At 42.4% G+C, this 13,814-nt stretch overlaps 1 protein-coding gene across 8 annotated transcripts in view; it reads right to left on the bottom strand.

Annotated features, from left to right (window-relative positions):
- BCL11B (BCL11 transcription factor B) overlaps positions 1-13,814 on the bottom strand; it is a 165,608-nt gene that overhangs the window by 84,760 nt on the left and 67,034 nt on the right. For 4 of the 8 annotated variants that reach the window (XM_028715414.2, XM_028715336.2, XM_028715583.2 and 1 more), the window contains exon 3: positions 524-730. The exons of the other annotated variants lie outside the window; for them this stretch is intronic. In XM_028715414.2, the coding sequence (XP_028571247.2) occupies positions 524-730 (207 nt within the window). The remainder of the gene's footprint in view (positions 1-523; positions 731-13,814) is intronic. 8 annotated transcript variants of the gene reach the window in all.

Below are 13,814 nucleotides of genomic sequence, written 5' to 3'. Positions count from 1 at the left end.
TTGTTTTTGCTTTGCACTGATGAAACAAGGAAGAAATTAATGAGAGGCTAAAAAAAAAAAAAAGCAGTGAAGAAAAAGTGTGTGGACCATAAGTATGCCATGTGCCTCTGAGATCTGAGGAAAGCCTTTAACACAAATCATTAGGAAGAAAGACCTCAGATGCTAAATGTTATCCAATTAAGCTTAAAAGTAAACAGCCCAGAGAGATAAAATCTTGGTGTCGGAGTATCACATTTGTGTGAGGATTCTCAAGACGTTAGTTCCCAACTTGACATAAACAAACCAGCAACAACAGACCTGTGGCAACGTCTGAGGTCGGCTAGACCCCAGCCCCCCCCCCAAAAATAAAAATTACAAGTGAATTTTAACTCCTGCCATAGAAATGGCCAGGAGTTGTTTTCATACAGTGTGTTGCTACCCGTGTCCTTACACATCCAAACGGAACTGGCGCTCCCATAACTAAAGAGGACATCGCGTTGGCAGCTGACCTTCACATAGCGACAATAAAAGCGTTTTCTGTTACCTGACAACTGACAATGACATCCAAATGTGCCAGTCTCAGTCTGAGACCCGCCAACTGAGACTGCGCGCTCCCCGCAGCAGGGCAGGCTCAGGCAGGGCGGGAATGAGGTCAGAGCACGGTGGAGAGGTGGTGTTGCGATCACCGATGTGTGAGGGTGGGAGGAGGCAGTTATGGAGGCCGCCGGCAGCTTTGCAGGCCTGGACGGCCCTGAGGAGAAAACAATAGAGAAATCTGTCAGTGGTACCTACGTCTGAAGGGAAAGAGGGTGTACAGCAGGAGCGATGCGCAGCTGCTGTGCTTTATTTCACGGCGCACGTTTGCTTAAGGCGCAGAGACGTACATAAGGGCTGGGGGGGGAGCTCAAGGGAAACTGGTGCCTGTGGTCGTTCAAAGGGAGGCAAGAAGAGAGGCTTCGAAAAAATCATAGTGCCTCTTATCAAGACAATGCCATTTTGGGGGGCTTTTTGTTTGCTGGGAGGGTGCTCTTCTCACTTGCCATAAACCTTCATGACGGAGGCGACTATAAATCTAAATAAATGAATGGGGTGATATGTAACATGGCACAGATGAACTTCCACCTGTGTAACAGGACTCCTCTTTCCTCTTCACATCATCAAGTATATCTGCTACAAAGGGTCTCCCCCAACCCACTGCAGAGTATTTTGGGGGTTCATGAGATCTGCAGGAAAGAGGCAAGGAAGGAGACATGCTGATGCACCAGAAGAATTATTTTCTGCTGGCAGGTGACCACAGTTAGATCTCACCCATTGTCCTTAGTCCTTCCGATATCTTCTTCCCTTCCTCTGTAACTCTCAAGCCACGGTTATGCTATATACACACATATTGCCATCTCAGTCTACCTCTCGTTACCACCTGTTCATAACATTTACAGGTTGCCCATATTTGTTGAGGAGCTCTATCTAGAATAAGCAGAAAGAACATTTATGTCTAGAGTTTGGCTATATTCAGCTTCTGTCAGCTCAGCCTTCAGAAATGTGTGTTTCATTTCTAGAAATGCCGAAGAGCAATCAAGTATGTATTTTTTTTATTTATTTTAAAGAAGAAGAAGAACAGCAAGTCGGTTGTTTTGTAGAAACATACGTTCATTAACTTGCTTTGTTTGTCAGACCTATACTAAAAACTAAATAGCTGTACAAGAATGTCATCTTACTTATTCATCCATCCATCTTATATACTGCTGTTTCTATGAAAATCCAGGAACAGTTTGCATGAAAAATTTAAAATACTCTAAACCGCTCTGCCAAAAAAAGGAAGTCACTTAAGCTACCCCCATTAAAGGACTGACCCAATTAGTTATGGGACTGTGCTCTTATTGCAAAATTAGAAGTTGACATCAGAAAAAGGGATGAATTAGGCCTTGAATTGGGCCCAGTAACAGATAGGCAGCCAGTTTAGTTCATATAGAACCAGTGTTACATTATCTAGTCTTGCCGCATTGCCTACAGCTCAATCTTATTAGGCAGGACAGAAAAAGATCAAGAAGGCATGAAGCTGGGCAAACCCCTTGAAGTATCTTGTTCACATCCTCAGGCCACAACAACCAAAGCTGGTCCCCGAGTTGGTCTTGCTACAAGACTTGAGCCACCTGCATTCCAGCCATCATCCTGCCTGTTTCATTGGCTGAAGCACCTCAGGAAAAGCAAGAAGTTGATCATTTGGTAGTGACGGAGAATACAATTAGAAGCAACCGCACTGAAGGCCCTCTCCATCTCGCCATTCCATAGCAAGACCAGGGAGTCAATAGGAGAGTATGTCATGTCAACCAGAAAACCCTCCAGAGATGTCAGGAATCCTTAGGGTTCTGCAAGTCTCCAGGGCAGACAGTTCTAATTGGTCCTCCATCCCTGCAGGTAGGGCTAACTACTGTCAATCCAAACCTCACCAGGCTACAGTCCATCCATGACCATGGGATAATGTGACAAAAAAGACCCACACACTCTATATGGGACATACACCACAAATCCATTCTGTACCTAGACTAGGTTAAGCATATATCGCACTAGATGTGTTAGATCCATATGCTGGGTACTGAAACAGCCTCACAGTTGCTATGGTGGTCATGAAGTCCTTCGCTAGAACAGACAAGGTGGCCTCAACATGGATTCAGAAATCCCCTCGTACAATTGTCTGGGGGCACTCCAACACAACTGCCAAAACTGCTTCTACCAGCTAAGGAAGGGGGGGCTGTTGGGCATCAGGGGGGAGGGTACGTTACCAGGATCTCTGCTTTCTCTCTCTGTACCAACCAGCCCCTCAATTCTAGTCTCCAGATGGATGGTTTTACTGGTTAGGCAGACAGAAAATTATGACTATTAGACACTGGTTTTCCAACACTGTGTTTGATAACTATGATTATCTTGGGGTTGCTATAAGCTTCTTGATGGCCTACTCAATTTTGCCAATTCAATAAATTATGGGCTGGCCATAATTTGCCAGGTTTAACAAGTGCCCTGCATCTAATAAAATAAGCTTTCTCGTGTAAAAGATCATGCTACAATGAGCCAAGCACCTTTTCTGCTGTTGCGAGGTAACATAGCTATTCTTCACGCAAACACAGGCAAGGGGACAGGACTGGCAATGGAGGTGCCTGTTTCAGTGGTGGTGTGGAAGAGAGCCGGGGGGAGGCTGCCAGAGCCACCGGGAATGTGCTTGGGAACCGTATCGAAAGGGGGGAATTATTGTTTTATGGCCATCCTAATGCAACTAGCCAAACAGAGAACGGGAGAGGGCTGTTTGCCCAGCTACCACCGAACCAGGCTCGGCACACCAGCGCAGACAGAGTGCGGTGCCTCGCAGCTCAAGCAAGCTTCACGGGGATGCCAAGATTCAAGCTCCCAGAATAAAGCATTCATTGGTCACTGTGGCTTCCTTGCCACTTGAGCTACAGCCAGAAATGCGTTCTGCATGTTCTGTTTATGCATTCCATTTGACACACCGAGTCTATAAAGAAAGTGGAAACCCTCCTTTTCCCCTAATAGCTGGAAATTGATATGGAGACCTCCAAATATATTATTCATTCAAAACACATACACATATACCTTTTTTTTAAAAAAAAATCAGCTGTTATTTAAAGCTGTACTTAGTTTCTGCTCCTGCTCTGTTGGAAGAGCTTTTCTTCCTGCTCTCTTGGCAGCAGTGCTACGACTTAAGCAATTAAATAAAAGCATAGAAATGTGTACACAAGGTGCGTTATCTTGTGAAGTTAACCTTCAGTCAGTACTCATCAGAACTCAGTCGGGCTGCTGCATCCAGATTCTCAATAACTGTGGCTCCAGTTATATCTTTATTTAACGCCGACGTTTACTTGAAGCGCCTTTGAATTGAGGTAGCTAATAAACAAAAGCAGCTCCTGCGGTAAGATTACAAGTCTTAAAACAGGCTGGCATGCTTATTTTAGTCAGATCTCTACAGTAACAGAGCTCAGGGCAGACAACAACTTGAAAAATTAACAATGATACATGTATACAAGATATATAGATAAATGGCATTTAAGAATGCAGCCGGAACAACTGCACACAACTACCAAATACTGAAATGAAAGACAAGCCTAGGCCAGGATATCCAGAAGACATCTAGGCATACATTTTGGAATTTTCTTAGGAGCAGAACAAAGCTAGGAGTAGGGTGCATACAGTAAAAAATGCCTCTCTGAGCATACAAACTATTCCTATTTGCCACACCAACCAAGGGCATTGTTGAGTCACAAAGGGATGTGGAAGGAGAGACTGTGGAATCTAAGTCATTTAGAACAAGGCCCATATCCATCTTCAACACAACGGGAGGAATTCAACATCACTCTAAGGCACTCTGAGGCCAAGCATTTCAACTTGACAGACATAATGACCCCCCCACACACCCCACATCCATGTTATTCCAGGGATTCTCCCAACCACCCCAAGCAAATTTTGGGGAGTGTGCAGTGGGAGAAGTGGAACGCACCATTGTGCAACTGGAAGTCCTCATTTGTGGAATCCTGCCCAATACTTTTTTTCCTTCCAGCTTCCTGTTAGGATAAGGATTCTCTGGTGTATAATTCACCAAGCATAATTCACCAAGAGTTTGCCACAATTGTCTCCTTCTGTTTGGACACATCATACTGAGAACAAATCATTGTTTGGTAAATACTAGTTTTGAACAATGACCACTCTGTACAAAGACTCCCCCCCCCCCCAATTACGCAGACATTAGGGAATTAAAACCCTCCATAACTGAACAACATTGCAAAACAGTATTTTCCTCCACTAAGGTTTCTTCAGCATCTCAGACATCCTAGTTTGAAAGCTACAGCTAAGCATGTTGATCTGATAGCTATACATGTGAGTCCAATGGGGTACTTCATTCTTGGCAAAGCATCCAGCACTCCAGTCTGCACGGACTGAATTTGATTTTGTCATTTATCTTAAATGGCTAAGAGACTACCAGGGCAAAACATTTGTGTGAAGCTGTTGCCAAAACCACAAGTGAAGGGTCTAAATCCCTGGCGTAAATACTTGAGCGCCGAAGCATCAAGGATAAGATTTGTGTGCTTTTCTGAGCAGCTTTTTATTTATTTTTTTATTTTTAATAGACTCTCTGGACCCTGGGGGTTCTTTTTTTCTTTTATTTTGCAACCTTTTGATCTCACTTCGAATTGCTATACAAACAGGTAAAAGAAGCCGCTAACGGGAACTGTATCTACATTACAATCTGGATGTGACTTTCTTTCTGCCAAACCAATGAAAGCAGATGGCAAACATGGAATGTCTAAATATACAGAAACAACTTTGCTTGTAATGTGGGCGGGGGGGGGGCAGCAATAATGGCCGGATCTTTTAATGCACAGAGAAAGGAGGGACAACGGAGTCTTCACACACACACAAAATTCCCCAAATTCAGGGTTCCTAAAGTTAAAACATCCCCCCCCCCCCCAAAAAAACGTACCGTTACCATTGGCACTGTTAGTTCAACTCAGTTGCCACAAAACCTGGAAATGTGTCTGTTGGACACTGAGCCTGGAAAAAGTGTGTGTTGTCAGTTCTCCACATGTCCATGTTCACCACAATAATTGCTTGTAACGCTTCCCAGAATTAGAGTGAGCCAAGGGAAGCTGGATGGGGGATCCGTAAGGTCTTGTTGAAGTCATGCATCAGGGCCAGCTTTGCTTCTAGAGAGCCATAGGCAATAATTTAATACTAATACTTCGTACTAAGTGCTTAAAGAGTTTTGCATATATTATGCCAGGCATATTTACCTCTGGAGGAGACCACTATTATTATGGCCACACTGGGAAGGCCTGAAGCCAAGAGGTAATGCCTTCTGCTAACATTACTCTACTCAGTTAATACCTGAGATGAGAAATGACTTCCAACTGATAGCTCAATGTCCTAACCACAATGCCACACTAGATAACCCCAGGAGCTCATGCGTCTAAGCTCTTGTAACTAGCCAAGCATGTTATACAGCGGGAACTGAGAAAGGAGAAGCGCAACACACTCACATTTCTGATTTCCCCACTTCTTTTTAGCAGCTGAACCAACCTGACGTGGAAGGAACCAGAATGTACACGCAGGCCTCAACATGCAGCACAGCCTATTTTGATCAGGGATGTGCAGTCTGTCTCCATAAACCACACCTCTATTAAATATGAGGGTGGCAGATATCTCTTGCATTGAGTCACAGCCTCCAGGCTCTTGAGTCAATGCCAACATGACCCTGAGACTGTCAGTGTTACAGTCTACCTCTGCTAGACCCGTGTGATTCAGGTTAGTGTGAAAAAAGGGAAGGTTATTCCAAACAATAGCAGGTAAGTACACAAGCTGAGAAGAAACAATATGCAATGGGACCCAACATCATCGCTGATCTCTTATGTCTTGTGAGCACCAAAGGCTCCTCCCCTCAGGCCAATATTGAAAGGAAACTCCCATGACAATAAAGTTAAATTTCAACAATTACAGGTGATAGTGATGCTTTAAAAAAAAACACAACACCCTCCAATAATATCTGACAACCAACTTTTTGCCTTTGGTTATAAGTGTACGTCTGTATGTCAGGGACGGCTAGAACACTTCATTTGTTGGATAAAACAACACCTGAGCATATTGGTTTGCACCCACTACTGTCCTTCCAGAAGGTTCTTTGATCCAGCAGAGCCTTTCGTGAACCAAAAATCAAGCAAGCCATTGTACCAACTGCCCCTTCCCTCTGTGTCCCATCCCGTCCCCCAGCTCTGCACCAGAGAGCTGGGGTACAGCATGGGAGGTCATGCAGCAAGAAGAAAGAGGATATTTGCCAAATCGAAATCTCCTTCTGCTGGATCAAAGAGCCTCTATGAATGAAGGCTTAGCACTGGATACACAACCAATTGCAATTATGTGGCTGATGTTGTAAAGGACCAGTTGTTAAGGTCATGTGTTTTTTTACTTGCATATTAAAACACACACACCCCATCAGAGACACAGAGAGGATTTTTTTGAGCACATTAAATGGTTTGTACAGCAGCAAAGAATTCTTCTTTTATAATCGTTATGGTTGAACCTCTGTGATGTAGCTTTAAGAGACTTCAGAGTTAATCACATCACAGCTCCTTCATTTACCCTGGATTTTGGAGAGAACCTTGACTTGTTATGTAAGGGACGGTGGAGAGCAGGGGTGGCGGGGCTGGTTTGTGGATATACAAGTTCCTTTAATCTCTCTTACGCTGTGCATTAACATCTTTTGTTCCATCTTCCGGCATTCTGCATCTTGTGCTAATGAACAGCACGACCTCAACTACCGGCAATTGAGATGCACTGAGAGCATATCTCACTTCGGTTAGATTTGTCCTGAAATTTCCTAGTGAATTTGTACCCAGTTAACTAAACTCTGATTCCCTTGCTAATCTCCTTCCTCTCTTGGAAAAAAACCAAAACAATCCACACTTCTTCCCTCCAATGAAAAGCATTCTAGTCCACACTGTACTGAGAAAATCCAGAATGGCTTCAATTAATGACTGAAATCAATCCAGATTGCACTACACCCAGTACAATGCAGATTATACTTTTGTCTTGTTCACTACACTCAGGCTTTGGCAGTGAAGAGCAAAGATTTGGTTCTGCCAGCCTAAAAGGATAGGTGTAAGGTACTAGTCTAAAGCTCCAAATTGTCTGAGTAGTCACACATAGTCCACATAAAATCAAAGAACCGTAGAGATGGAAGGGACCCCAAGGGTCATCTAGTCCAACCCCCTGCAGTGCAGAACTCTCAACATGGTTTGCATTTAGTTAAAACAAAGGTAGGCAATCAACATTTACAAACAAAGAGCAGATTTGAGCAGGAGCACAGCGATAGAACTTCCATTCAATACAAGCGCTGATCAGCCTTCGGAACACATGAAGTAGCATTTGCTTCCTGTTTTGTCTTGTTGTTAAGAAACCAACTAAAATCTTTTTCAGCCAATGGAACCTTTTCTAGAGACAAACTGCACCTGCTGAAACTCCCTCTTCTACGCAATTAGTAAAGATACAGGAACCCTATTCTCTGTTGCCTTTGGCCATCCTAACAGGGGTATACTGTAATACAGAATACAATCCATCTATTCAACAATCCGGAGTGCTCTGTAGAACAACAACGTAACATGTTATAAAACTATGGTTTATGTGGGCAGGTCACTTTCAAAACTAGTTCAATGAAAGAACCAGGTTCAATGCTTAATTTCAGCTGGATGTTTTCATTTTAATCTTTCCCTTGAAAGGCTTGAAACCGGAGTCTCCCATATCACAAGCTATCTGGTACTCTCGTAAGTGCCCCCTGGTTTCATGGAAGAATGCCAGTAAGTGTGGCTTGAATTTAAGTCTGCTTTTGAACATGTGATCTACCTGATACTTTGATTTTCCTGGATGTCCATTAGGGGAAAGAAGAGAAAATCTCCCCATAAACAGAGCCAATTTTTGCAGCACAGTCTACCTGCATCCTGTATAAAGAAGCTAGCTCCCAACAAGGTGAAAAGGAATTTTTGTAAAAAACAAACCAGAAGTAATACTAATTTTTGCTTGTATTTTTCTCCCACCTTTCGGCAATCATCCCCAATATGAAACAAACAGAGTTTCTAGGCCTGGATTAAATATATTCAGCGCAGATGGGAACTAAGGGTTTGAGACTGTGGACATTGATGAATACCAAGCACATCTAAGAATCATTTCTGTACTTCCTTTCCCAGTCCCGTAAGTTACTCCAGCAAACCCCCCCCCAAAAAAAGAGAGCGCAATCAAAGAAAGTCAAACCACAAAATCCAAATGAAATTTAAAACATTACACACAAAGACTCGAGTAGCCACATTAAGGTATGGTTCTCATTTATTTTCATTTGTATCTAGGAACTTTGGGAAATGCTGCTAATGCATAACTGAACCCACATATTTAAAATAAACAAAAACCTGTGCAAGGACACAGTTTCAGCATTCATTCTAAATGCCCTGCCGCCGCCCCCCCCCCCCTTCAGATAGTCACAGCGTCTTTCGTCTGCCCCTGGTGCTCAGAGTGTTTCTGCCTGCGCAAACACCGTTCATTTGCCTCCCTGTTTCAGATGTGCAAGTCACATGCACAAAATGTTCACAGCTTTCCAGCTTGACTGTTGTCATCCCCATATTGATTGGAGAACTGCATGCTGCTTCGTTCATTACGGACGCAGAACGCACGTACCTGAAAACTGCATGTATTGCAATGTTATATGTGCATGCCCGTTTTTAAAATCTTGTGTACCTCATGTGTGTCCCAGAGCCAATTACTCTGGATCCCCTGGGACTGAAACACAGCATGTACGCAGTCCAAAAAAAGATGGCTGTGGCTCTCACCTGCCACAAGGAATGCAGACCTATGCTGTACATGGACGTGTGCTTGCTAATTACAGCGAACATGTAAAACTGACTCGGAAGAGTTGTCACATGTGAGACTCGAATTGCCTTTGAACCTCTCTATTTATGTTGGTTTATTATCTGGCCATGGTAAATACAGAAGAAGAAGAAACAAAGGAGAGGCATTTGTAATGCGAATGAACATCCCTCTGGATGAAGCTTTCGCATCCCCAGCGCAAAGCAATTGAAACAAGAGCCGCTTTAAATCCCCGGTGTGCAAATGCCCTTATGCTACAAGACAAGCAGCACTGCCCAAGGCTATCCAACGAATTCAAGTCCAGTCTAACAAGGACTCTACTGGCTTTCGTAAGTCTCTTTGCCTGTAAGCATTTGTGAGGCTATACCAACGGATGGATGGCCCCCAAAATATAATTGAAGTCTTTAAAAGTAGCAGTGTCCCTCTTGGACATTGGCTGAACCATGGAATTGCATGTATGCCTTCAGAAAGAGCTCTGTATAATTACTAGTTTTTGCATTTACCTCTGAGCATCTCTCTCTATATATATATAACTCGAAACAGCAACCCTCCTCCTCCTGCTAAATTCTCAAAGAAATTGTGTAAGAAATCTCGAAAAGCCTTTTCGAAAACAGGTTGATTCACTTCTCTTTCCATTTTTGCTCTTAAAAAAAAAAAGCTGGTTGCTTTTCTATGAACACGGAGCTGTTGTTTTAATTTAAAAGCAACAACTCCTACATCTCTGTGTCTTATGTACAAAAGCACAAACACAGAAACTAGTGCACTGCTCAGGTATGTAAGATGTGGGAAACTTACACAGGGGTTCAAGTGCTTGTAACAGAATAAGCAGAACAAGGCAGCCAGGTAAAAACACACAGGGGTAAAAGCACATTCATAGATACACACACAAACATGCAGAAGGGCACCCAAAACTGCAGACATAAAGTGCACAGTTAGATGCAGCCCTTAGAAGCCATTAATACTTTTCAAACCAGGCACACATGTAGGAAGTTTTTGAATACTCAAGATCACACACTGAGTGACTTCAAGCTAACACCCATCTTTAGACTTGCTTGCAGTTTGTTTGGTGTGTGTGTGTGTGTGTGTGTGTGTGTGTGTGTGTGTTTTCTGGCAAGCAAGGATTCCTTCTGAATTGATACATTTCTTTATAGCCAGGATTCCTACTGATTTGGTATAAATGAGTCATAGATCAAGAAAAGCAATCTTGATAGCAGGAAGAAGAGAGACTGCTAGTGAGGGACACTGGCACACAGAAACTTGACAGTCCCCTTACTGCCTCCCCCCTCGTCTATTCCCCCCTCCCATGCCAAGACATTAATTCTCACAAGTCGGAGAAAATTACTATGCATGAATGCAAAAAGCATGATCAGGAGTAATTAACATGGCTTCATATGCAAATTTTATTAATGCAGAAGTACAAAGTCATTATGCAAATGAAACTTACGTCAACTCTCTTGACAAATATTCATCTCTGAAGCTCAAGTTTCTCCCTTTTTCTAAAAAAAAAAATTGCTCTTTCAATTTAAAATAAAATAAAATTGAAACAGGGAGGGGGGGGAGAAGTGATGAGGACCATTTGACTAGTTTGCAAAGTTGTTTTTCAACCAGATAAATTTATTCTTGCATTGTTAGGTTTTTTGTTGTTGTTGTTGTTGTTGGCAGGTACACGACAGCTCATAGAGAAAAGCACGAGGGGGGGGGGGAGAGAAAGCTACCAGCAGCAGGCAGCCAATCAAAACGCCAGCGGCAGTAATGAGCGCGATTGATGACTGTTTGGCTTTACTGCAGGGTAATGAACTAGAATCCAGTCTGAGGAGGAAAAAAATATGAATATTCATGAAGCTGTGCTCCTGCCTTTGATGATTAAAGAAATTTTTAATATTCAAATAAGCGCTTGCCAAGTGATTAACAAAGAACAAGCACGCAGGAATATGGAAATAGAGCTGCAGAAGATTTGGGAGTCACAGCCTGAGCTGCAAAGACAGCACAAAATTTCAAAAACAAGATAGGCAGATAACCCAATTGAAATCATACAATTTTTTAAAATAATAATAATAAATAAAAATGCATTGGTTCAATATTTTATCAGCTGCTTTGTTTAAAAAGTGTGGGTGGAAAAAAGGCCTAAGTGGGTAGTAAGATTGGATCAGAGAAGGGGAAATCAATTAAATATACTGTTTGCTCACAGACGAAAAGCCCATTTCCTCACAAAGCCTACCCTGAGAAGAGGATTCGGCTTTTTTTAATTATTATTTTCTGGTTAGAAACTGATAGAGCTACAAAAGAATAACTCTACTGGGAGTTATTCATACATTGCTTTTCATAATTTGATCTTGAAGGTGTTGATTGTGTCATGGAAGGTGTAGAGATCATCATCTCTAGAACCACAGTCCCCCCCCAAAAGCCATATCTGGGTGGAAGCAAATGTACGGAATAGGTTACAGACAATAAACTGAAAATATCAAACTATTGCAAATCTCATGCTTTTCTATTGCGTATGTACATTACGCACTCAAAGCCATGTTTGTGAACTGTGTTTTGGATAGCATCCTATAACTCTCTTGGCTAAAAGATATTAAAATTCTGCAACCCAAACTGCATGCCAATTTAACTGAATTCTGCAACTCACATGGATTATGCAAACTGATTAAATTTGCATAACTAATCTGGTTTTGTTAGTCACAGGGATTCGACCATCTTTCTGACTTGAGATTTTAGAAAGTACAGTGGTATCTCAGGTTAAGTACTTAATTCGTTCCGGAGGTCCGTTCTTAACCTGAAACTGTTCTTAACCTGAAGCACCACTTTAGCTAATGGAGCCTCCTGCTGCCGCTGTGCTGCCGGAGCCCGATTTCTGTTCTCATCCTGAAGCAAAGTTCTTAACCCGAGGTAATATTCTGGGGTAGCAGAGTCTGTAACCTGAAGCGTATGTAACCTGAAGCGTATGTAACCCGAGGTACCACTGTAGTGCCACTCACTTATAAGCATATTTGTCAAGCCATAAGGGCTAGAAACTTGATGGAGTGTTTTTGTTTTGTTATTTTAATCACAGCTGAGATTCTCAAGAAGCTGGATGTCACATTCTGCCCTCTTTGCTGCTGTGGAATTAGGGTATATTCTCAGCCTTCCCTATGAGTTAGATAAGAGGTGAGAGTGTAACTTTGCATAGTATTAGACCTAACAGAAATGCTCTGGATTTCCACAGAAGCTGAATCGTTAGCAATGGGTCATAGTTTAATGATATAGCATATGCTTCGCATGCAGAAAGCCCTAATTTCAGCTCTTGATATCTCCAGTTAAAAGGATCAGTAGCAGAGCTGGAAAAGATCTCTGCCTGAGACCTTAGAGAACTGCTGCCAGTGGAAGTAAACAGCAGTAATCTAGGTCAGCAAATGGTCTTGCTTAGAATATGTTCAACTAATATCAAACACGTAGATGAGGTGGAAAGTGTACAGCAGATCCTCTTTACAGGAAATATTGCATTTTCTCTAAACCCTGTCTCTTCCTTAATGCTGAATGTAGCTGTATAAGGCAGTTTCACATGTTCAAGCTAGGGACCATCAAAGCATCTAAAGAGGAAAGACGCTTCCCTTTCGCATAGGATTTCTGAGCGGTTTAACAAAATAACCTACTAGTGTTACATAACATCGGAGGAATTCAGGCTCTCACAATTTAACAACTTCACTAACAGATTCACACTGGTGTGCGTAAGAATCGGTATCCACTGCCAAAACGGTTTCCCCGGTTCAAATGCATTCAATTAGCACCTGACAACATGAACTTTTTGGCAATTTTGAATGGGGCATGTTGAGTTCTACACCTTCTCTAAGCTGAGTGATCTCTGGCATTTCAGGGATGAGAAACAGCACTGTCATCTCTTGCACGAAGAAGAAAACAATATAGTACTTCCTGGGTTTTCTGATTAGACCTATGCGCATGGCCAAAGGAGGGATTTAACTATTCAGGCTAAATCTCTTCTGGCTTACAACACAGAATCACTTCAAGTTTCATGTAGTTGGCCAGATCTCTCTTTGCAAAATGCTTGGTGTTACGCTACAAAAGGGCAGCCTGAAGAACAAAGGAACAACCCTTCTAAAAGATCCAGGCCCACCTAACATACCTTGGGAGGTTTATATTCCGGAAATGGTTTTAATCAATTAGCTTATGTACACACAGCAGATCACCTGGAGAAGTAATTCCTGGGCCATACCCATTTCAGGATATTGCATGCTTTAATACATCCCCTTAAACACACACACACACACACACACACACACACACAACCCTTCATGCAGAAGACTAGCTTCTTAAAAAAAACCAAACCCTTCTCCCTGACGTGCCAGTTTTTTATATAGGGATTTTTAATAACATATTTTTACTGATTTTTGGATAAGAAATTGTTTAGAAAAGCAAAAAATCCCTGGAAG

The sequence above is a fragment of the Podarcis muralis genome, chromosome 1 (assembly GCF_964188315.1).
Source record: "Podarcis muralis chromosome 1, rPodMur119.hap1.1, whole genome shotgun sequence".
Lineage (NCBI taxonomy): Eukaryota > Metazoa > Chordata > Lepidosauria > Squamata > Lacertidae > Podarcis > Podarcis muralis.
Note: the sequence above shows the minus strand (reverse complement) of the source record. Positions and strands in the feature narration are given on the sequence as shown.